Source organism: Trachypithecus francoisi, unplaced genomic scaffold (genome assembly GCF_009764315.1).
Source record: "Trachypithecus francoisi isolate TF-2019V2 unplaced genomic scaffold, Tfra_2.0 Lachesis_group21, whole genome shotgun sequence".
NCBI lineage: Eukaryota > Metazoa > Chordata > Mammalia > Primates > Cercopithecidae > Trachypithecus > Trachypithecus francoisi.
In genome coordinates this window covers 16,578,262-16,603,434 of record NW_022681467.1, presented here as the reverse complement: position 1 = coordinate 16,603,434, position 25,173 = coordinate 16,578,262, and the positions used below count along the sequence as shown (strand labels likewise).

Below are 25,173 nucleotides of genomic sequence, written 5' to 3'. Positions count from 1 at the left end.
TATTTTCTCACCCAAGTATTAAGATTAGGACCTATTAGTTATTTTTCCTGATCTTCTTCCTCCTCCCACTCTCCACCCTCTACCTTCCAATAGGCCCCAGTGTGTGCTGTTCCCCTCTATGTGTCCATGCGTTCTCATCACTTAGCTCTCACTCATAAGAGAGAACATGCAGTATTGGGTTTTCTGTTTCTGTTAGCTTGCCAAGGATAATTGCCTCCAGCTCCATATTCCTGCAAAAGACATAATTTTGTTCTTTTTTTATGGCTGCATACTATTCCATGGTGTATATGTACCACATTTTCTTCAGCCAGTCTATCACTGACGGGCATTTAGGTTGATTCCATGTCTTTGCTCTTAACATTTTTAAACGGTCTCTGAGTAGAATAGGGTAGGTTGGTGTAAGGAATTACTGTTTTTAATTGGAAGCAATTACATACTGCATTAAAAAGCATATATATAGACACACATATATATGTTTTACATTCACATAATCAAACCAAAGCTTTCAGAATTTTCCGCCAAAAAGTATGTGTGGAGGGAGAGAGAGGGGTGTTACGGCGCATTTGTAGGCTCTGAAATAAAATGATCTCCATATTTGCTTCCATTTGTGTATAAATATTTTTTAAGCATATATGCATCCTAGAGTGTGGAAAGAAAATTTCTGGGAAGATTTACAAGAATCTGTGGCAGTTGAAAGTAAGTTCACTTTTAGCTTTATTGTGTAATTTATTGTATTTTTCATTTATTTGTACTTTGTAAACTATTTTATTGTATATTTGATTTCGTTTTTTAATTATCATATGCAGCTTTAATTTTATAACTAAATTACGTTCTGACCCAGGGCAGGAGGTAGGAGAAGAGGATGAGAGAAGGACGGAATCCTGAAGACCACAACATTCTGCGCTCCGCCCCTGGGATAGAGGGTTCCCGGAACGCCCAGCACAGCTCCGCCATCCAGCCTAGGCCAGCCACCTGGCGGCGAAGCGAGGCGGGGGCGGGGGCGGGGGCGGGGGCGAGCCCCGCCCCACCGCGCACGCTGTGGTTGCCCCGGCAGCCGCCCAGTGCGTGGCCGAAGCTCACAATCAGCCCTGTCCCTGCGGCTCCCACCCCGTCCCCTGCGTTCACCTGCCCGCGCGCTCGCCCTCTGGGGACCCGGGGCCCATGGACACACACACCCAGTCCTGCTGTCCCGCGCGCCAGCTCGCCAGCCTTAACCAAAGGGACACAATTCACTCCTGGGCGCCTCCGCCGGGCTCCGGGAGCCCAAGGTCGCGGCTGGGCCAGCGCTGACCGTCAGAGGAAGAGAGCAGCAGGCTCCCCAGTCGCCCCAGCAGGCCCAGGCGCATAGGATCCCTGGCTTCTGGTCGCCCGGACGACTAAGAGGTGAGCATGACACCTTGCCTTTGCTTTGACATTACGTCTCTACCCGCTCCACTCCTCTCTTCTCCAGATTTTTCTGGAAACTAAAAAGTGGAAAGCACAGTAGAGAACCCCCAACATGTAAACTATCGCTTACACTGTGGGTGAGCTGAAACCCACAAAAGTTTCGTGTATTCATAAGGAGCCTATATTGAAGGACTTTGCTAAATATTTTACAAAGATTATATCTCATTTCCTTTTCACACAACCCCATAAAGTGGGCACCATTGCTATTCCCAGTTCACAGATTCAGAAACTGAGGTACAAACTAGGTAGGTAGCCTGTCCACATTTATCCTACTAGTTTGCGTAAATAATGATACAGGGAAGGGAGGATCACAACAGATTTCCCCACCTCAAACCCTACACTGTCTCCACGGTACCAAGTTTGTCTTCATCCATTCCTCTTTCTAATGATCCTCCCTTGTCGCATAGCCCCCTTTGAGAGTTAGATGACCTGAACACACGCACATTCCCACAGATTTTCGGGTAATTTCCGAGTATTCAGACCCCGAACATGGACCTCAAGTCAAGACATTCTGCTCTATTCCACTACCTTGTTAGATGGTTATATGTGTCTAAGGTGGCCTAGGGTCGTGCTGGGGAAAAGTGCAGTTGTGCTTATATGTGGAGGATCCTATATGCTGCTCAATTTATAACGTAGGACCCAAGGGCTACACTTGTGTGATTTCCTCTAGTGGGGTGAGCTCTTGGTCAGTCTTAGCAGTTGATTGTAAAGTACATTACACAGGGTGCTTCCCTCTCCCCTAGCACTTCGGGGCTTTAGGTGGGAGGGAGGCAGTCCACAGGAAACTGACCCATGGAACTTATTGAATTCATCATTGTAGCTGCTAATTAATTCTCCATTAGGGATAAATGCTAACAGCAGCAACATTGAAGTCCCTGATTGGAAGTCCGTATTTTCACAAATCAAGTGGCATTGGTTTAGTCCAATCATTACCTGTGTAGGAGCATCTTACCCTATTCCGTCGATGACACATGTACATATGCAGTATGATGACACTGCACCTAATCGGCATATGACTGATAATAATACAACAAGCCATAAATAGCTGCTAAGGTGAATGTCACCAAGCCGTGCAGCAAAGTCCAAATGGATGACTCTGAGGCAGCCTCAGTTGGTTCCCTAGTCCACCACATGTTATAAACAGATTAAATGGCAAAGGAGGCCTGGCCTGGCGGCTCATACCTGTAGTCCCAACACTTTGGGAGGCCGAGGTGGGTGGATCACCTGAGGTCAGGAGTTCGAGACCAGCCTGGCCAACATGGTGAAACCGTGTCCCTACTAAAAATACAAAAATTAGCCAGGCGTGGTGGTGGGCACCTGTAATCCCAGCTACTCGGGAGGCTGAGGCAGGAGAATTGCTTGAACTCAGGAGGCAGAGGTTGCAATGAGCTGAGATCACGCCACTATACTCCAGCCTGGGTGACAGTGCGAGAGTTGGGCTGAGGGTCGAGGGTCATGGGATAGGGCAAGACACCAGGGAAGTGTGTGAGGTCAGGAAAGAGTCTTGAGGACCTAGCCCTGGGCACCCAACATAGCCTTCTTGAAACAGGAGTCAGCAAAGGAGACTGAGAAGAAGTGGGCAGTGGTGTTGAATGGAAGCAGGCAATGGGGATGTTGTGGTGCCTAGAGAGACCCATTTAAAGGAGAGAGAGCTGACTGCCATAGAGAATGTAGGTGAGGGAGCAGGCTTGTGATGGAGAAAAATGGTGCATAGTTTCAGCTTTTGTAGTAAGCTGGAATCTTTTCATTGCAAATTTTGGAAACCCAGCTAACTAGCTTATGCCAAAATAAGGTGGTGGGGGTAGACGATATATTTACACATAAAGTGGTAGATGGCTTCTGGCATCATGGAATCCATGTTGCAACTCATGCCATCAGTCTCAGTCTCTTTCCATCTTCCAAGCATGGACTCTCTCTGTGGCACCTAAGAGAGCTACCTGCAACCCCAGCCCCACACCATACTGCTTAACAACTTCAGCAGAGTAGTCTTCCCTCATAGTTCTGGATGATGGGCTGCTGATTGGTTGATGTCTTTTGTGCTCGTATGTTTGAGCTTCAGTGTACCCAGAAAGGGACGGTTCCCTCAAATGGGCCAAGCCTAGGCCACAGACCCTTTCCTCTGGCAGGGGACAGAAGGGACAGCCCCATCCGAACAACCCGGATAGGATTCCCTATGTGATAATGGGATTCTTTTTTCCTAAGAAATGGAGAAAGAAAAACAACTGGGCATACCTAGCATGGCCTGCTACTCAATCCAAAAGATTATTTTTCCATGCAGGGAGGTAAAATTACATACTAGAATGCCCATCACAATTTAACAGGGGGATTGTTTATGAAGATTTGCAGTTGCCTTGCGGCCATTTAACTACATCTTTTCCACTTAAGATGACATAGGAATCACTCATCACATCTTTGATATGTTACAAAGCCCAGTAGATTTCTGTGTATAATGAACACCTCAAAAGTATGTTTTTATAACACCTGAAAACTATTGAAACCTGTATGATCTCTATATTGTGCTGGTATGAAACCATGTAGCTAGATGGTGGGAACTCGAACCCTTACCATGGCAATTTAGTTAACCTCAGCTTCTTCATGGTAAAATGGGAAAGTGTGGTGAGGAGGGAAGGTTAAATGGATAATAAGAAAACCACCTGGAAAACTGTTTTTAATTACGATGGAAGATTTGTTTTGAACTGTTTTAACTTTATGCCCACTGAATATTTTTGGTATTTATGTGTAAATCCTACTTTCTGAACATTTCATAAAAAACAATCTCTGTTCTTAAGGAAGGTCCAAAATATTGTTATTTAATCAAAATGAAGATGATAAAATTAACTTGGAGTTATTTTTCTTTTTTGTTGCTTCAGTTTTACTTTTGGTCCAGAAAGCATTTTCAAGGAGCTGGTCAAGCATGGCTTTAGCAGATAAGAGACTTGAGAACTTACAGATCTACAAAGTTCTTCAATGTGTGCGGAACAAAGACAAGAAGCAGATAGAGAAGCTAACCAAGCTTGGATACCCTCAACTAATCAATTATACAGACCCCGTTAATGGACTTAGTGCTTTGCACTTAGCCTCAGTTTCCAATGATATTGATATGGTCAGCTTTCTCCTTGACCTTGGTGCTCACCCTGATGTGCAAGACCGAATGGGCTGTACTCCTACAATGAAGGCTGCAGAACTGGGCCATGAGTTGTCAATGGAAATATTAGCAAAGGCAAAGGCTGATATGACTATAGTTGATAATGAAGGAAAAGGTAAAAATCCCAACATCCTCCCCAGCAGATTGCAACTCACTTTGTAGCCAGCAAGCAATAACATGGACTCTTTTTGTTTTCCAACTTTAGAAGTGAATTACTTATGGTTTTAAGGGAAAGGCTAAATTCTCACCCCTATACCTAAACCTACTGTCTCCTCATAGAGCATTTCTTATTCTTTTTTTACATTTTAGAATTTCGGGCAGTACTACACCTAGGACTCCAAAAGGATTTTGACCCCCTCCATAGCAAGTCTGATGTAGGAAAGACTTGCACTTGGAAACTTGAAAGGACTAAAATCAATTCTGGCATAAACTTTAACTTTCTAGAATCGTTTAAAAATTTATTTGGAAATAAAACTTCAAACTTTAGACAATTATTCAGGTGAAAGAGCTGCACTTCCACACCTTTAATCCCATCATCTCAAGACAACGGTCTGAGAACTTCTTGCCCAAATAACTTAAGGTTCAGGCAAGAATTGACACAGCCTCAGAAAAATAACAGATAATTACCGATAAGCTTAATGTAAACTGGTAGGTTTAAGCAGTTGTTCTGAGTTGCTGCAAATACAAAGTCATTAACATCAGCCCTGCAATGCAGAAATGAATCTCATTTTATAATGTGAATATTTACTGACAAGAGCAAAATCTACTTTTCTAGCTCCCTCCAGACTTGGTGTTTGATATGATTACTTGCTTAGAAGAAAAGAGGACAAAGAAAAGGGATAATAATTACATATTTAATTGTACCATGTAACAAACTTCAGATGCATTCAGGGGCCAAATGTGTTTTGAAATGGTAAATCCTGAAAAAACAGTATCCTCTCAAAGCTCTATAGAATGCCATTCTACAGAGGGTGTTCCGTGGACCACTGAATTGCCAGGATGTTGAGAAGTACTACAGGCAAAATTGGTTTCACGGTCGCATTCATTAGAGACACATTTTAGACATGTGTCTTTCGCATTGTTGGCTGAAAAATGGTGACATTTTCCATATTTGACCACAAAATATATATATATTTTTAATGGCATCTTATGTGCCTGGAGGTTTGTGGACTAACCTTTGGGAAACACTATAATAGAGAAAGTTTAACTTACTGAGTTTGAAACAGATATAAATCACAAAGAAAAAAAATTCTATAGCATAACAATGTAAAAGTGTTATTTATTTATTTATTTATTTTGAGACAGAATCTTGCTCTGTCGCCCAGGCTGGAGCACAGTGGCACGATCTTGGCTCACTGCAAGCTCCGCCTCCCAGGTTCCCACCATTCTCCTACCTCAGCCTCCTGAGTAGCTGGGACTACAGGCGCCTGTCCCCATGCCCAGCTAATTTTTTTGTATTATTAGTAGAGACGGGGTTTCACCGTGTTAGCCAGGATGGTCTCGATCTCCTGACCTCATGATCCCCCCGCCTCGGCCTCCCAAAGTGCTGGGATTATAGGCGTGAGCCACCGCGCCCGGCCAAGTGTAAATTTTTTTTAAAAAATCAAGGTAAAATTGGAAACAAGGTCGAGTAAATATTTGCAGCAAATGCAACAGGCATATGGCTAAGGGAAACAAATCTCATGAGCAGAACAAACTATAAAAGGAAACAAATGTAAAATCTTGTTTCACACATAAGCTTGTCAGGATGGCTGCCTGCAGCCCTCACTCTGCATGACCCAAGGTACTGCCCATTGTACAGAGTATATTGTCTCTTCCCCACATCAACAAGCCTCACTCACCTTGCACATCCGTCAGTTTGGCTGCCAGTGGCCAAACTGCTTTGCTTATTCTACAGTACCCTCTCTGTCATTGACGTCCTATTTTCTGGTGACTCATGTTTGACTCACTGTACATCATTTCTAAAGGATAACTAAACATTTCAATGGCTAAGCGCATCTTTAGGATGTGAGACATGCCCTAGGCCTAAGCTGCACTTTCTCTTTGAACAATTTTACAGAATATGGAGAAGATAAAGCTCTACGCCAATACATTCTTTCTTGTATGTTGTCTTAGGGAATTAATTACAGCATGGAATTATTCTCCTTAAAAGCTAAGCTATAATAGTTCCTTAAAGCACCCATTCCCATTCTATTGGTTTTCTCATTTATAGGAATGTGTACTCAGTCCTCAATGCAGTCTGCCAGTTCTATGATAAGGTACAATACTTTTCAAACTTGTTTTCCCTTCAGTTTAGGAATGCTGATTCATGTTCTTTGTGGCTTAAAGAGTCAGCCCAGATACAGTTTAACTGTGTGTTGTACATGCCATTATTATGAAATGTTCATTTCATAAGTGGCTCTGGGCCTTTTGTAATGAATTCGGCCGCCTCGGGTATTATGATTAGGTTGTTTTGTTGTTGCTGTTGTTGTTTTGGTCTGTTCTTACCTTCTGTGTCTTGCTCTGTCTTTGACTTTCTCTTTTCAGTAATATCCTTGACCATCTTTTCTTTTCTTTTTTTTAACTGTTCTGAGTAACCCTATTTTAGGTACATCAGTTTATATAAAATATATTTAGCTTTTGATTTTCATATACATTTTATTTTTTATTTTAATGGTGGAATTTATCCAATTTATAGTCATCTAGATTTCCCATAGGTTTGGCTTCAGAAATATCATTTATTTTATATTGTGAAGGCAAAATATATCTAATATATAAAAATATGTGAAAGTATTGTCACATATGGTCCATATATTTGTTTTACTTTGCTGTATATGCGTGTTTTTCTTTGTATGCTTATAAGTGTATTTTCTAAAATTGATGGGTTGTTTTTAGTTATTTTAATGGTTAACTTCATACTTCATATGCCCTTAAACCTGTTTATTGAGTTAGCATCTTAAACAGTATTCATTGATTCTTTACTCTGATTAGTAAGATTAGTACAATAGTACAAATTAGATAAGATTAGTACAATAACCCTTCCTCTTACTTCTGCTACTTCCCTTCTACCACTCAATTTTATAGTCAATTATAATTACTTAGTTCTTTCAATGATTCCCTTTTAAATAATAAGTACCTTTTACTTTATCTCCTTACCTGCTTTAAATAATATCTCAGTCTTAGCCCTAAAAGATGAGAAAAATCAAATACTTATACTATTTCTCCTTCCTTCCCTTCCCTCCAAATTTTTGATAAATTATATTATTTTTACATTATTATGAATTGCAGTATATTTTTCTCTATCTAAAATTACTAAGGTGACTTAGCTTTGGTTCTGCGGCTAAAGAGATTCAGTATTTATAACTGTTCTTTTAGTCACATATTCTCTATTGATCTGTTGGAAAACTCACTTTTGCCATCAAGTAGTTTAAGTCACTTCTTTGGGCTTATATCCCTGACTACTTATATCCTTAAGACTATACATGTCTGTTGCTTTTATATGAACAAAGTCTTGATTGGGTATAAAAGTTCCCTGGTTTTTATCCCAAGTTATAGTGTAGAGATCCTTTAATTATACTGTAGCATTGAATGTTGTTGTGATAAGTTTTTGAGGGCAGCTGGACTTTTCCCCTTTATAGATTAGTTGAATTTTTGCCTGGATTCTCACGAGACACTTTCTTTGCCTAGCTTTACCTAGGCATACCTTGTTGACTGTTCTTAATCAACTTTTCCTGAGACCCAGTGTACCCTTTTAATCTTACGATTCAAGTCTCTCTTTGCACTTTTATTTTAGAACAAGTTATATTTAGTTTCTTTGCTATCATGGAAATGAATTAGCCAATAATTTTTCCTGATATATCTTTTCTAGTATGTACCCTTTTTGCTTGGCTTTCATTATCAGGTTCTTTTTTCCTTGCAGTATTTTTTTTAATAGGTTGCATAGTGGTTTCTTTTTTGATTATTCTTTGAATGAAGTCCCTTTTTGGAATGAACCCATTACAAAGTCAGTTTGGAGTTTGATTGTTATTTACCTAGGACTTTCTTAGCAACACTCTGCTCTGGGTGTATAACAGTAACCCTGATGTGCAGTATGCTTTTGACATGGATTATATTGAGAGCCTGTATGTTACAGGTCCTGGGTGTAGGGATTTAGCATTTTCCTTTCTCCAATAGAACAAAATGATTTGCTAAAATGTCAGAGCCACTTGCCATCTAATTTTTCATCTCTTTACTGCTATACCGACAGCCTGCTTCTTACAAACATGGCCAGTCTACACATTTCATCACCCAGTGCCATCTATTTTGCCATTCTGCAGTTTTAGAGGGGATCTGGGGGTTTACCAGTAGCCCTTTGGCACACGTAGCTATAGCCCTGCACATTCCAAGAAGGGACACTCAGGGTACGTATTGCAAGATGCCAAATACCCAGGGTCAACAGGGTTCACCTGTCAGCACTCCAATTCTTCCATAAGCCAGGTCCTATCACATGTGGTTGTGACAGTTTTCTAACTATGTCAGGAATTAAGATTTTTTGTTTTTTGTTTTCTGTCTTGGTGTTTCAGCTGGTTTCAGAGAGGAAACCGAGACAGATATGCCTTTAACTAGCTAAATATGATTTTTAATAATTTTACTTTCCTTCCTGTCAAATATGTATAGATGTTAATTAAATACTCTCTGGGGATTTTATTTCTCTGCAGGTGTTTTGTTTTACTGCATTTTACCAACTAAGCGGCATTATCGCTGTGCTCTGATCGCCCTTGAACATGGTGCAGATGTCAACAATTCTACCTATGAAGGAAAGCCAATATTCCTTAGAGCTTGTGAAGATGCACATGATGTTAAAGATGTGTGCCTGATATTTTTGGAAAAAGGAGCCAATCCCAATGCAATGAACTCAGTATGGCTGTTCTTGTGATTACAACTATTTCTTGTTTCAATTACAGCATAGTATAATCTTTGCATTTAAATACGATGACATTATCCTGTTAGCTGATAGACTGTTCATTTTGATTCAAAATACTTGAAGATGTTATACTTTTATTATCTTCATATTGCTGTGATTCTGCAGTGTTTCCTAATTATGTTTGGAAATTTGGTATTTATTATGCATAATGTCAAGGTACCATTATAGGAAATAGTAAAAAATGCATTGTTGATGCCTAGTAGGATTTATCTTCTTAGAAAAAAAATATATAGTTCTGCCGTTTCTTTTTTTTTTCCTTTTTTTTTTTTTTTTTTCTTTTTTGGAGACAGGGTCTTACTCTGTTGCCCAGGTTGGAGTGCAATCTGGCTCACTGCAACCTCTGCCTCCCACGTTCAAGCAATTCTCCTGCCTCAGCCTCCCGAGTAGCTGGGATTACAAGTACACACGACCATGCCCCGCTAATTATTTTTTGTATTTTTAGTAGAGACAGGGTTTCACCATGTTGGCCAGGCTGATTTCGAATTCTTGGCCTCAAGTGATCTGCCTGCCTCTGCATTCCAAAGCGCTGGGATTACAGGCACGCCCAGCCTAGTTCTGTTGTTTCTTGTATCAATTTTGTTCACTCTCCTTATTTGGCTAATTTCGAGTTTTCTTGTAATTGCCCTTTCTTGACACTAAACATTGGTTTTCTTCTCATTAGAAAACACCTATGACCTAATTTTATATTAGGTATTGATATTTTATCTCTTTTTCTCCCTTTTTATTCTGCTTTATTTGCAAGAAATACATTTTTAGCATGATATTCTCACAGGGGCATGCAGTGTGGTCTTGACTTTGATTTGAGAATTCTACGTTTTGGGTACTGACCCATTGTACTTGCTTAATTTTTCCTCTTTGTTACATGAAACTAAGAAAAATGTAGAGAACTAAACTTGTAAGTGTAAGGCTAAGGTCAAATGGATTCAGGCTGTATTTGTACTGATTCTGCTATTTAATATGATGGACATAAACAGCATCTCATCCGTTTCATATCCAGTCCACAGGCCGCACAGCTTTAATGGAAGCGTCAAGAGAAGGGGTAGTGGAATTAGTTCGAGGCATACTGGAAAGAGGAGGTGAAGTGAATACATTTGACAACGACAGACATCATGCTGCTCATTTTGCTGCTAAAGGAGGCTTTTTCGATGTAATAATCTATTCTTTGCTTTAAAATTTGTTGCTAAAACTTTTCTATCCTTTTTCTCAAAGTTTTTATATGTCATATAGATTACACTAAGGCAGACATTTTTCTGAGTTACCTATGTTGTTGTCATCTTGATTTCCCCAAATAATTCTAAAATTATGTTTTTAAAGGCCTTTATCTCTTTATTTAGTTTTATGTGTTTGCTAATTTACTTATTTAATATTATTAATAATATTTTTCTGTACACTTGGTGATAACAATTTAAAACTTCTGCCACCTGGGACTGCTGTATTTTATGCCTTCATTACATACTAGAATCTTCAAAATATGGTGATCTAATTATGGGGGAACAATGCCCTCATATTCTTATCTCTGTGGTGTTTGTGTGTATTAGATAATGATATACCTGAATTTTAAACTCAAGTATTCTGATTACCTAAACATACAGCAAAGAATATCTCACTGATGCAGTAACATTGCAGAAACAAAATAAAAATTAAGACTTTTTTAAAATTCTGAATTCCATCTGAAATTACTCAATTTTCTTTGAGTTTTAACACAGTTATCTTCATTTATATCACTATTTTCCCTGCAATAAAAGTATACACAAAGATAGAAACCATATTTGGTAAAGAATTTTCCTCGTGGATGCTGTCTTCCATGCTCTGATACTTTCTTAAATTACCTACACTAGCAAAAATGGTAGTGCCCCCTCTAAGTACAGAGTTTTCTATGCTCTAGATCAATGCCATTTAATAGAACTTTTGGTGGTGATGGACATATTCTATTTTTGTGCTATACAACACACTACAACACAATGGCCACGTGGCTTTTGAGTACTCTAAGTGTGGCTAGTGAAACAAACAAATGAAACTTAAATATATTCAGTTTAGTTCATTTCAATTTGGATTTTCAAAATTATACATGGCTAATTGATAATGTATGTACTGGATAGCACCGGTCTAGCTGTCAGTCTTCAGTTAGTAGATGTACATTCCTATTCCTCCACAATATCCACTGTTTATTTTACAGATATTGAAGCTTCTTTTTGCCTACAATGGAGACGTGGGGCTGATTTCTTTAAGTGGGAACACACCACTTCATTACGCTGCCATGGGTGGTTTTGCAGATTGCTGTAAATATATAGCTCAGCGAGGTAAAATTGTCTAGCAATTTTGTGCTTAAACTATTTTTGATTTACCCATGTCATAGATAAGCAGAGAATTTGGGCCTATCACTTGTCAGTGGTTTATTTTTTTCTATAGCAAAACCTCACTCATATGTAGAAAGAAAATTGAAAATTATTTCTCTGTTAAATCATGAATCTGGTATTAAAAGTGATGAAAACCCATTTCTCCAAAAATCTTAGGTTATTGTTAAAAACCTAAAGGGGATTGTTCCTGAACCAGCTAATTATTAAAATACTTACGGTTGAGGGCAGGATATGGTGGCTCATGCCTGTAATCCCAGCACTTTGGGAGGCTGAGGCAGGTGGATCACTTGAGGTCAGGAGTTCAAGACCAGCCTGGCCAACAAGGCGAAACCCCGCCTCTACTAGCAATGCAAAAAAAAAATTAGCCAGGTGTGGTGACGGCGCCTGTAATCCCAGTTACTTGGGAGTCTGAGGCACAAGAATCACTTGAACCTGGGAGGCAAAGGTTGCAGTGAACCAAGATCGTGCCACTGCACTCCAGCCTGTGTCTCAAAAAACAGACAACAAAAAACATACAGTTAAGTTCCTTATTTTAAAAATGCCAACATCAGTCTAAAAAAGGACATACACTAAAAACCATTTGCTTTCACTTGAATTTTTAATTAGTTTATTTTTAAAAATGTTCCATGTGTCAAATGCAAAGATAACTTTTCTGGATAATTTGTAGTTATGGGGAAAATAATTTGGGGAAAAACATGAAATAAAAATTTTCGTGGAAAATTTGAAATGTAAGCAGAATTTTTAATCTTAGATTTTCCTGTAGCTTTTAAATACTAATTTAGAAATATGAACTATATCATATATAGCTTAATGAGTTTCTTAAAATGAAAATATTATATTTAAGGATATGAATTTTATTGTTAATTACATGCTAATTAAATGCATATTAAAAGCTTTTTAACTCTTAGAGATAGAACTACATTTTGCAGAACTGTATATATTTTTTCTAGTTTATGAGAAATAGGCAAAAACTTAAAGTCCAACAACTCTATAATAGAGCAAAGAAAGTGTTTTATTTTTCTGTCTTCCACATAGACACAAAATTTTAGAAGTCACTAAAATTATAAATAAAACTAGCATGCCCACATAACTATAATAGCGTAATAACTAGCCATTTTTACTTGTATAAATGTATACTTTCCCTATGTCCCCAGAATGATAAACCCTTTTAGCAAATGAGGAAAAAGTATATCAAATGCAATTTTGGTTCTCTCAAACTGTCTTAATTGTTTGAGTGATCTCTCTCTATTAGCAGTTTATTCTGACATTTCAGATTTAACATTATGTATTTTTTTTTTTTTTTAAAGACGGAGTCTCGCTCTGTCGCCCAGGCTGGAGTGCAGTGGCCGGATCTCAACTCACTGCAAGCTCCGCCTCCCGGGTTCACGCCATTCTCCTGCCTCAGCCTCCCGAGTAGCTGGGACTACAGGCGCCCGCCACCTCGCCCGGCTAGTTTTTTTGTATTTTTTAGTAGAGACGGGGTTTCGCCGTGTTAGCCAGGATGGTCTCGATCTCCTGACCTCGTGATCCGCCCATCTCGGCCTCCCAAAGTGCTGGGATTACAGGCTTGAATCACCGCGCCCAGCCAACATTATGTATTTGTAAAAACTAAAGATCCACTCAGGTTGAGACAAATTTCTTTAACTTTAATATGTTGACTTATTTCTTATTGGGACAAATATCACACATACTCTATCATTTATGTATTCCTGGAATAAAGTCACAGCAAGCACGTTGAGAAACCAAGGACCAGAGCCTGGGTCATGCAAAAAGTCCTAATTCAGTGATACAGAAAAGATCCATTTTCCTAGAAGAATCAATCATAAGGCTATTTTAAAGCAAATATTTGAAAATGTTCTGAGTTCTGTGCATGTTCGGAAATATAAACACGTCACCAGATCCTATGTGGGTGACCCAGTTTCGCAGCAGAAGTGTTGTCAGTTACATTTCCACCTTTAGAATCTTACATCTCAGGCAATCAGAGCAGCAAGAAACCCTTAGCGATCAAATGCTTGTTTCTGAATAAGCTCCCTGGGTTTAGTGTCTTCTGTACTTAATTGTAAAGCGTTTGTGCTGGCTGGATACATTTCTCACATTTCCTCATGATGGTCCTCTTTTGCCCCCTCGTCCCCCTGCTGGGGCAATTGACAACTCCCTGTAAGCATGTGAGAGCCGTGGCATCCAAGGGCAGAGGAAAGGAGCTCAGGGAGTCCTCCTCCTCCTCTTCCTGGGCCCTCAACTCCCTGATTCTGCAGCACCAGCCAACTGGAAGTTGAACATCTTTACCACAGAGGAGCATAAATCTCACAGGGAATGAACAGATCTTTATTTACTAATCATAAAGGAGGAGACAGAAAGCTCCAAGTCAAAAGGACAGGAAAACTGCCTTTAGCTCTTTTAAGTGGGATGTTGGAGTCTTTTATACACATGGAAGTTTCTAACCAGGATTAAGCTGGAAGCTGCAGAGGGTAAGCTAAAGCAGGATGAAAATCCTTTGGTCCTTAGTGCTGGGTGAACACAGAAGTGGCTTGAGAGGTGGGATCAAAAACCCCCTGACACCCTGAGTAAGCAAAATAAATAGCTGAATAAAAGCAGCATATCAGAATTAGTATGGAATTGCACTATGGAATTACTATGCTATGGAATTAAACTATAGAGTCACTGTTCTTATAACTATCCAATATAGAAATTGTGGAACCTTTATTATCCCAATAGCCTTTTTTAGTTTTTCTACTACTGGTAAAATTATCAGTTTTAGTATAAAAATGTGTGTGTGTGTGTGTGTGTGTGTATTAAAATAGATTTATTTGTATGTGTAGTAAAATAGATTTATTTTTCTTTTTTTAATTTTATTTTTTGATAGAAGTGTATATATTTGTAGAGTATGTTAAATGTTTTGATATCGGCATACAATACTTAAAAATCACATCCTCTAGAATGGGGTAACCATCCCCTCAAGCATTTATTCTTTGTGTTACAAATAATCCAATTACACTCTTTTAGCTATTTAAAAACATACAATTATTATTGATTATAGTCACCCTGTCGTGCTATCAAATAGTAGGTCTTATTCATTCTTTCTGTTTTTTTGCTCATCATATAAAATTTTAATTTTTGACAATACTAAGGAAAGTGTTAATCTTGAAAAGCTTTGACTGCTTCTTCAAAGTCTTACTTATACAGACACAATATAGACAACACAGCCCTTTTGGTAGCACTAAATGGATTCCCTAACATGTTCAAAAAAGTTTCTTTCTTTGGTGAATATTTACAATTAATATTGGTCTCATCATTTTGTTAAATAAGAACCAAAAATGAAAATGAATTTTAATATCTAACTTGCACATAAATATAATGCTGAACTCCTCGGATTTAATTACAAATTACTTTTTCCTCTGTGAAGGTTGTTCACATGGCTATACCACAAAACAGCAGATTACTATAAATGACATTATTTAATGAAGAATACATAAAAAAAATACTTTAAGATTATACACAGATTTACAGTTTAAATCATTCAAAAGGAAGCAGGTATTCTGCTTCTTTTCAGGTTCAGATCTGAGTTCATAAGGTCCTAGGTAAGCTGTTTGAATCCATCTTCTTTCCAAATTCAAATGTGTCCTTGCTCTTTTCCTGTTGGCCTGAAGTCCCCTGAGCAAGTGTACCAATATTGTATATGTTTCAAATATCTCTAGGGATCAATGTTCTAATCCTACTGTAAATTGTAAATGTATCTTCTTCAGAATTCACCAAAGTGATGCTCACAGAAAAAAAAAAATCACAGCTCAATTTTGTAATTATAACAGCAAAATATGCACATCTCTATATACATATAATTTGAGGACACATTTTTCTTTTTTACTAATCATGAGAAATTAAGAAAGCAGTTGGATGAATGTCACTTATTAGCCATGCAAATGCCTTGGCACCATTCATAATTATGATGCTTTATGTTTTAGGATGTGACCTGAAATGGAAGAATTTAGATCATAAAACGCCCAGGGCTGTGGCTAAGGAAGGCGGCTTCAAAGCAGCAAGCAAAGAAATACGACGAGCAGAGAGAATCGCTAATAAACTAGCCAGGCCGGGAGCCAAAAATCCAAATCCACTGTGGGCCCTTAGACTGCACGATTGGTCCGTAGAACGCGAGGCTTTCCTCCGGGAAGCCTTTTCAGTTTTAGACAGAGGTGATGGGAGCATCAGCAAGAACGACTTCGTGATGGTGTTGGAGGAAAGGCAAGATTATGCGAGCTCAGAACAGCTGACTGCCATCGCTCAACTTCATGAGAAAACTCGGGGAGGAGGGGTCAATATTAATGAATTCTTTAAAGGAACCAGATATTTAAACAAGTCTTTTGTATTAGGATCTTATGGACCTAAGAAAAAGAAAAAAGGGATGGGCAAAAAAGGAAAGAGAGGGAAATTTGTCTTACCCCTTCCAATTTGCGTCATTCCTGAGTACGCGTTTCCACGCCGGCAGGATGGTGGGCCACCGTATTACATGATTGAGACCTACAGGAATGTCACTGATAGCAGCCGGTTTAACAGAGATCATCCCCCAGAACATCCCATTCAGGATGACTCTGCTTGGTACATTGATGATTCAGAGAAGGTATTTTCAAACATTAGTACTATCACCAAAGCAGGGGATCTGGCTTCTCTGAAAAAGGCCTTTGAATCAGGAATACCTGTGGATATGAAGGATAATTATTACAAAACTCCACTAATGACGGCGTGTGCAAGTGGAAACATAGATGTGGTCAAGTTTCTTCTTGAAAAAGGGTATGTGTCTCAGTCGCGTGTGGCTTAAATTTTCATGAGTCTTCACATTTCAAGGAAGTGAAGGGATGACAGAATTTTGTAATACAGAAAAGTGCTACTTTATTAAAGTCTATAATAAGTTAAGGCTTTAATGTATAAAAACCTTTTATTAACACTTAATAAATTATTATAGACTTCATTAAATAATGTTATTAAGGAATGCTTTATTAAAAATGCTGATTTATTATATGCTTTATTAAAGTCTATAAAATGCCCTATAAAAGGTATGTGTTCATATTATTGACAGCTATGGTTAGAAAAGGAGAATTTGTGTTAGATTTATGTTATGTTAGATTCCTAGCCCCTTTATTAAAGCCTGTAATAGGTTAATTAAGCCTGTAGATTTTATATGGGAAACCAGGATAATGGGAGCATAGGATTGTGTGTGCACAAAGATGTTTTGCCAGTAGCAATTATGCACGAAGTGAAGGCCAGTAAGTGTTTACTCGGGGTAAACAGAGTCTTCTGATTGTTACTGGCCTTCTGTCAGTGGCAGCACAGCTCGGTCCTGTTTCACAGTCTCACCTAGATGGTGTAGAGTCACTTTTTAATCTGCCTCTATTTGAGGATCTCAACAACTTCAAACAAGTGGAATGGTGGCTATAACAACATGTTTTGGTCCCCAAACATGCTGCCCTCCTCCAGTGTGGGGCAGCCTTTTCCTTGGTCATGTAAATATCTTTAAAATATCAAATCATGGCATTTTTATAATACTTAACTTTTTAGACTACAACAATCACTTAGGTTTAATTCCTTCTTCTACCATAGTTGTGTAACCTGGGTGAGTTTCTTAATATTTTTGTGCCTCAGTTCTATCATGTACATAATGAGACTGTAGTGGGACTCATGCCACAAGATTAGTTGAAGATTAAATGAGTTAAAATATGTAAAGCTCTTGTTAACACAGTGATTTCATACTTGAGAAATAAAGTACTAATCTTATTAGTACTTTAATGTTAAAGAAAGATTCAAATTTGTATATTACCAAGAGAGCAACTAATGAGAATATGAACTTCTGGACACTGAATTTCTAAAAAGGACTAAAATTTTAAATAATACATGGTAATATTTAGAATTTTAATAATGAAATTTCATTTAAAAATGTATTACATGCAGAGAAAGTAGTCACAAAATGAAATAATGTAACTTTCATATGTCCTGTCAGCTTTTATCTTCATTGGATCTAGTTTTATAATTTTCCTTGATTTTAACCTTTGCAAAATCGTAATCCCTAGAATCAAAAGTGCCTTTTAATGTAGATATACACAAAGAAAGTTAAGACTGTCAAATAATGCAGATCAAAGAGGTTTGAAGAAAAATTATGGCACAGAGTTTACAATTTAGCAACTTGATAGAACTCTATGAAATTTTACTTTGCATTTTTAGTGTCCAGTCATTGGAAAACCAGTATTTTTAGCTTGTTCATCTATCTTATTTTACAGAGCTAACGTTAATGCGACAGATAATTTTCTGTGGACTCCACTTCATTTTGCATGCCATGCAGGCCAACAAGACATTGTTGAGCTTCTTGTTGAATCTGGAGCTTTCATAGACGCAGTTTCAATCAACAACTCAACTCCTTTAAATAGAGCCATTGAAAGCTGCAGACTGGATACTGTAAAATACCTACTTGATATTGGTGCTAAATTCCAGCTGGAAAATAGAAAAGGTATGTGTTCATTTTATTGACGATTAGGGTTAGAAAAGGAGAATTTATATTAGATCCTAGGCCCCTTCTGATTCTATTCTCGTAGGCTTGCATTGTCCACTGTGTTCCTGGTGCAAACACAAGCCTGAGTTAAATGTTATGGAAGTTTGTCTTATACCAAGTGCTTCTCCACTCATTGGTGTTGGAGGGCCAATTCTTTATGTTTGCAATCTTTCATGGACTGAAATACTTTTGTAAAACATAATAAAAATGATTTATTAGAAAAATAAAATGAAAAAAATGGAAGGCCAAACCTTTGTTTTTAATATTTAAATTTTAATGACAGAAAATTATATTAAGTTGCTGTAAACGTTTGTAAACACTTAGTTTCTGTAGTTACTTCATTATGAATCAGTAACTATTAGTTTGTGGACTTGCGCCAGCTTGCAGATGACACACTGAGTTATTACACTGTTATGGCTGTTAATTACTAACAATTGCATACTCTACAGACTTTGGATTTCGCTTAAAGCTGGACAAAGTAATTCCTGAATTGAGGCTTCCCTGACTCTAGGAAGTAAACACACGACCTACCTTGTATCATAAATACCATACAGGAAAAATTAAAAAATCATTTGAATATTTTTGAGCTCCTTGTTTGGAAGTATCATTTTCCTACATTGGAAGCCACTGCTTCCTTTGACTGAGTGAGCATTGTACCTCTGGTTGGTTCAGGCTGCCTCTGAGTCACAGGTACTACTGCACCTGTCCTGCCTGATGATATTGTAGGTAACATATTGCCCAGCCATCTGCCTGGAGCACCTGTGGCCCCCAGACCTTTTGGAATTTCCCCCCTTACATCAAGGAAGGGGAAGATAATGTAAAATTATCTATCACATAGAAGGAAATTTGAGGGGAGAAAGCAATCAATTTGATATTTAAAATGTAATATAATATTTCCTATCACTCTTTAAGAAACATAGTAAAAAAAAAAAAACTAAGGAAAAAATAATTTTATGTATTTAGATGGCACTATAAATCATGGGATTTTAAAGCTGGGACCACCATAGAGAATATCTGATCTAGCTCTGTGAACTTCTGTATATATACAACTTGCTTTAGGAATCACCCTTATTAGGGCAGGCTTAGAGCTGATGTGCTGAGACATTTTTCTACATGGTTAATCATTAATATGTTTATAGTCACTCTGAATTTATGTTTATGTTTCAACAGGGCATACTGCCATGGACGTTGCAAAGGCATATGCTGATTATAGAATAATTGGTATGATTAAAGAAAAGCTAGATAACTTGCCAAAACCAGTGGAAAATCAAAAACTAAAAGGCAAGACACCTCCTATACTGAAGACTGAAGGCCCTGAAATTAAGAAAGAAGAGGTAAGAAAAAAGGTTGACTACCCATTAGTAACTGGAACTCTTTAAAAATCTATTTTGGGGAAAGCAGAAGCACTATTTACATACTGTTGTACAACATGGGCAAGATAATATGCAGCGCATACTTTCAATACCATTATTATATAGTACTTTTAAAGAAATATCTAATAAAATTATTATCACTGAAGAGCCTAAAAAGTACTCACTGCAAAGAAAATCCATACAAAAACCAAATGGGTTCAGCCAAATACAATTGGAATGTTCAAAAAGAAAACCAAAACTGGTATTGGATTTGTGTATATTTGGTCCTGAATTTTACAGATTTGATGAGATGGTCCAAATAGGGAAGGAGGCTAACCCTTATGAGGAATGAAGTAAAGCATGATTTTTCTTCATTTTGGTCTCATTGCCACCATATCCCCTTTCATTGCCCACCACATCCCCTTCCTCCCACCTGCCACCTCCACCAAGGAATTTTAATGAATACCACTGAATTCTGGGATGTGGAGCCATTGTCACTAGAATATCCCACAAAATGATTGTAGAAGGTTTTCAGCATTTCTGGTAACTGGGAGTGATTTGGAACGTCTAAACTGCAGCAGAAGGTTGAAGTTGTGGCCCATATGAGTTACTGAGACATCAAGACTTTACCATTAGCAGGAAACCCCTAAGTGTGTCTCTAGGTTGGAAGCTTTTTTTAAGGAAGCAGAAGATTTACTGGAGACACAGGACAAGAGATGAAAGTCAAGAAGGAAAAGTTTTATTGTCATCAAATTGGAAAGGGTTGGGGAAATGTAGGTGGTAGGGAGTAGATAGGATGAAGGGATTATAGACAGCAGAGTTATAAACATGGAGGATGTTAGGATGGCAAAAGGTGAAGGAGGATCAGTCAACTAAAATTCTTCTATTATCATTTTAGTAGGCCACAGATCAAGGATGGGTATCTCGAAGACTTATGTGATCGTCTACCAATACTTCTAATTAAAATTAAACAAGGCAAACTATCTCTCCCCATCCCCAAAGTTATAATAATATACTATTTTATCTCAAGTTATAATTGCACAGTAGCATTTTTAGGTTTTTTTCTGGCTTCAGAGTAAGATGTGAAACAGCAAATAATATTAGAAAGTCAATATAGATTTTTACAATTTATAATTTTTTTGGCCTTGTTTCCAGGAACCACTGTCATCAATTTATGGTGTACCAACCACATCAGAGGGAAAGAAAGTACAGAAGGATAATGTGGTTCATCTCAATTCATTGATTACCAGTGGTTATACTAAGAAAGTGGATATCACATTTATTCCACGGAGGGTAAGTGCTTTGAAAAGATCTTCGTAGTGTGGTAGAAGCTCATAATGTCATTTTTTCAAAAGCTTTTTATGTAGAATATTCAAACAAATCTACACAGTTTGTCTTTCATAGTTACTATTTGTGAATGTTCTTTTGCCAGGTTCTGCTACTTTCAACTCAGTATGCCCAACTAACAGCTCCCGGCATGTTCTGCAGCTGTTTAATCTCTAACTCCTAAGGATACTTTTTTTTTTTTTTTGGTACTTCTCAGACCCAACCCTTCTTTGTACTTACTACTACCAGCTCATGCAGGAGTTTCGTATAAATCAAGACTGGATTTATTCAGTAGCCTCCGAAAATGTCCACAACTAAAGAGGTGGAGGCCGGGCGCGGTGGCTCAAGCCTGTAATCCCAGCACTTTGGGAGGCCGAGATGGGCGGATCACAAGGTCAGGAGATAGAGACCATCCTGGCTAACACGGTGAAACCCCGTCTCTACTAAAAAATACAAAAAACTAGCCGGGCGAGTTGGCGGGCGCCTGTGGTCCCAGCTACTCGGGAGGCTGAGGCAGGAGAATGGCGGGAACCCGGGGGGCAGAGCTTGCAGTGAGCTGAGATCCGGCCACTGCACTCCAGCCTGGGCGACAGAGCCAGACTCCGTCTCAAAAAAAAAAAAAAAAAAAAAAGAGGTGAAGACATATTTTGGAGAAAAGAGTTGTCTTTCCATTGGCCATCCAACCAGACTGAACAAGCAGCTCCTCTCGCCTTCTATTATAAAAATAATTTTGACTTCTACATAAGACATATAGGTAGTAAACCTCAATGATCTTCTAATTTCTTTGCTTCCCTGTTTTGGCATCCTGAAAAACGAACAGCAGCTGGTCTGAGAACAACTGGCCAGAGAAGTAACTGAAGAACATTTCCGACATTAGTTGTCTAGACAGTCATCATCAAAAACAGTGATGCTCATGTAACCACTACTGTCATATGAGGGGGGGGAAGAAGTTAAAACACATCTAAAAGTAAATTTAATAGTTTTAAATTAAAACTATAAACAAGTTTTTAAGTTAAAACCGTGTATTGAAAATTGTCTAGATAGTAGCATATTTACTGGCTGTCACACTCATACCTGCTCTGGCATGGCTATTTTTCTTTTTAAGATTTGGAGTCCTGAAGCCACAACAGCAGAGCTGATCAGGAAGAGGGAACTACGGCGAGAGAGGTTTACGCATGAGGTGGACTTTGACGATTTTATGATGCCTTTTCAGAAGAACATCACAGAGAAAGCTCGAGCACTGAAAGCTGCCTTGAAGACCTAAGTTATAGCAGTTACTTCTTGGGGTAAATGCTTTGAGGCCCAGGGACCAATCTCTGGAGAAAGTAGATATTTCCATCAAAGCCAAAGCAATCCATACACCAAGAACTTCTTACCAAATGTTTCTTTTTGCTTTAACAACTATAAATATTCTGAGCTGTCTAGAGAAAAGATGTATGTGAATTTGAAATGAATGGTATGTCATTCTGGATAAATCCCCAAGCCCCTTTATGAATGTAGTGAAGTACATGGCATGTGGGTTATAAACATTGCTGTCAAAAGATTTACCAGATCTACATCATCAGGCTTATTATTTTTTTAATTGTCTTTTTTTAAAAAAATTAAATAGAGACAGAGTCTCACTATATTGCCCCAGCTGGTCTCGAACTCTTGAGTTCAAGCAATCCTCCCAACTTGGCCGTCCAAAGTGCTGGGATTATAGGCATGAGCTACTGTACTCAGCCTGCTTATTGAAGATACTTTCCTAGTGGAAATTGATGAAAACAATTTAGGTTTTGGAAAAAGAAGTAATATTTAATCTTTTAAGGAAGGAGTTTGTTTCTCACATGCCATTATAAACTATGTGTATTAGATACCTTGGATCGAATACACTTTTAACAGCCCTAGCTGTTAAAAGCCCTAGCCCTGGATAGATAGCCCTAGCCCTAAATAGAGAGATATTCGGTTGGTGCAAAAGTAATTGAGATTTTTGCCATGACCTTTAATTGTGGCAAAAACTGCAGTCACTTTTGCTCCAACCTGATAGCTAGGTAGCTAGCTAGCTAGAAAGGCAGATAGATATATAGATGATAGATAGATAGATAGATAGATAGATAGATAAGATTTATTGCAAATAATTGGTTTACATAATTTTGGGCACCAGATGGTCAAGTGCTAAATTTATAGGGTAGGCTATCAGGAAGTGCAGGCTTGAAACAGGCAGGAACTGTCCCTGAAGTCCACAAGTGGAATTTCTTCTTCATCACGGAAACCTCAGTTTTGTTCATACACCTAAATACTTCAGCATGTCTTTCCTAAAATAAAAGGCATCCATTTACCTAACCAGATTACAATTGTCAAAATTTCAACTGTTGTTAAAGTGACTGATGGGATCAGGTTCACCTAGATTATCTAAGACAATCTCCTTTACATGAAGTCAACGAATTGTAAAAGTTGCTTGCATGTACACAATTCCTTCACCACAACACCTAAGATTAGTATTTGATTGAGTTACTGGGTGCTATAACCTAGCCAAGTTGAGACATAAAACTGACCATCTCTGGAGGTGTACTCTGGAGTAAAAAGCTAGCTGAGGCATTACTCACACCAGGAAATGCAGTGGGTACTGAACAGGAGCTCCAAAAATATCCAAAGTCTCGTTGACAGAAAGAAGCCACTTTAGAATCTGCCTTACCAGAAGGCACCAACTCCAGATTACAGCTCTGTCAGTCACATATGGATTAAACCCCTTTCCTCTAACCTCCTCCCTCTCTTTCCAACCTTGGAGAGGGACCTTTCACAGGAGCCAGTCGGGGAGGAGAAGGGAACAGAGAGAGTGAAGCGTGTAACCAGGCCCACCCCTCTGGAGGAGACAGACCCGAACAGGAGTTGCTTACAAGCGTTGTCATTTGGAGCCCAGAGATTTGCTATTACAACTAAATTCTGTCTGTTTTGTAAGGTTTTGGTTTGGTTTTTTGTTCTCTCTTTTCTTTTTGTTTTGACATAATTTCGTATTTATGGAAAAGTTGCAATAATTGACCATTCTTATATGCCCTTTACCCAGATTACCTAAACGTTAACCACTTACCACATTTGCTTTATCTCTTTCTCCCTCTACATACATGTGTGTGTATGTTTCATTTTTTTCCCGAACTATTTATGTGTCAGTTGAAGACATGATAAAGACATGACGTTCTTTACATGATGTATTTGTATTTGTGTGTCTGTTGAAGACATGATGTTTTAAATATTTCATTGTGTATTTCCTGAAATCACGATGTTCTTTTGCATAACAATATTATCATTGGCAAAATAAGGAAATTAACACTTAAATGAACTATTTCATCTATAGACCTCATTCAGATTTTGCTATTTATCTCAATACTTTCCTTTGCACTCCCAGGTAATGAAATACATTCGCTTGTCCCATCTCTTTGGTCTCTTTTAGTTTAGAACAGCCTGTTTTTGTTTGTTTGTTTGCTTGTTTGTTTATGACAGTATATAAGAAGAACACAAGGCTGTTATCTTGTAAAATGTCTCTCAACTTTGGTTTGTCTTATATGTCTTCAAGAATAGATTCAGGTGATGCTTTTGGGGCAGCAGTGCTGCAGACGTCATTGCACCCTTCTCAGTGTATCATATCAAGAGGCACGTGATGTTGATACACGACGTAAACTTTAACTGCATTTGCAGTTGAGAGAAATGTCAATAAAAGTAAAGCTGCAGTAATAAATCATAACTGCATAAAATTAGCTGTAGTACATACTGTACAACTGTAATAATTTCATAGCCACCTCCTGTTGCTGTTGTGTTGAGTTCAATTGTTGCCTTTTCTCAAGCTTACTTTATTGTAAGAATACAGTATTTTATAACATAAAAAATACATGTCAGTTGACTGATTATGCTATAGGTAAGGTTTTTGGTCAATAGTAAGCTATCAGTATCTAAGTTTTTCAGGAGGCAAAACTTATACATGGATTTTTGACTTCAAGGAGAGTTGGTGCCAGTAACTCTCTAGTAGTTTTCCTTGTACTTAATGAATATCTGATGGATAGATACTTTGAAACTATGGAAATTTTTTCCTTCTACTTTCA

At 38.2% G+C, this 25,173-nt stretch overlaps 1 protein-coding gene and 1 long non-coding RNA gene across 3 annotated transcripts in view; one reads left to right on the top strand and one right to left on the bottom strand.

Annotated features, from left to right (window-relative positions):
* LOC117068466 overlaps window positions 1–25,173 on the bottom strand; it is a 191,481-nt gene that overhangs the window by 10,224 nt on the left and 156,084 nt on the right. The gene's annotated exons all lie outside the window — the stretch shown is intronic.
* ANKEF1 (ankyrin repeat and EF-hand domain containing 1) lies at window positions 863–23,425 on the top strand. Of its 2 annotated transcripts, XM_033185616.1 has the most exons (11): window positions 863–1,383; window positions 4,317–4,706; window positions 6,804–6,849; window positions 9,268–9,467; window positions 10,531–10,680; window positions 11,710–11,833; window positions 15,850–16,672; window positions 18,154–18,380; window positions 19,593–19,756; window positions 20,930–21,067; window positions 22,206–23,425. In XM_033185616.1, exons 4-11 carry the CDS (start codon window positions 9,459–9,461, stop codon window positions 22,362–22,364), a joined length of 1,794 nt encoding a protein of 597 aa, XP_033041507.1. In that variant the 5' UTR covers window positions 863–1,383; window positions 4,317–4,706; window positions 6,804–6,849; window positions 9,268–9,458; the 3' UTR covers window positions 22,365–23,425. The 2 variants fall into 2 exon arrangements, with proteins under 2 accessions (XP_033041507.1, XP_033041506.1); XM_033185615.1 differs by lacking the exon at window positions 6,804–6,849.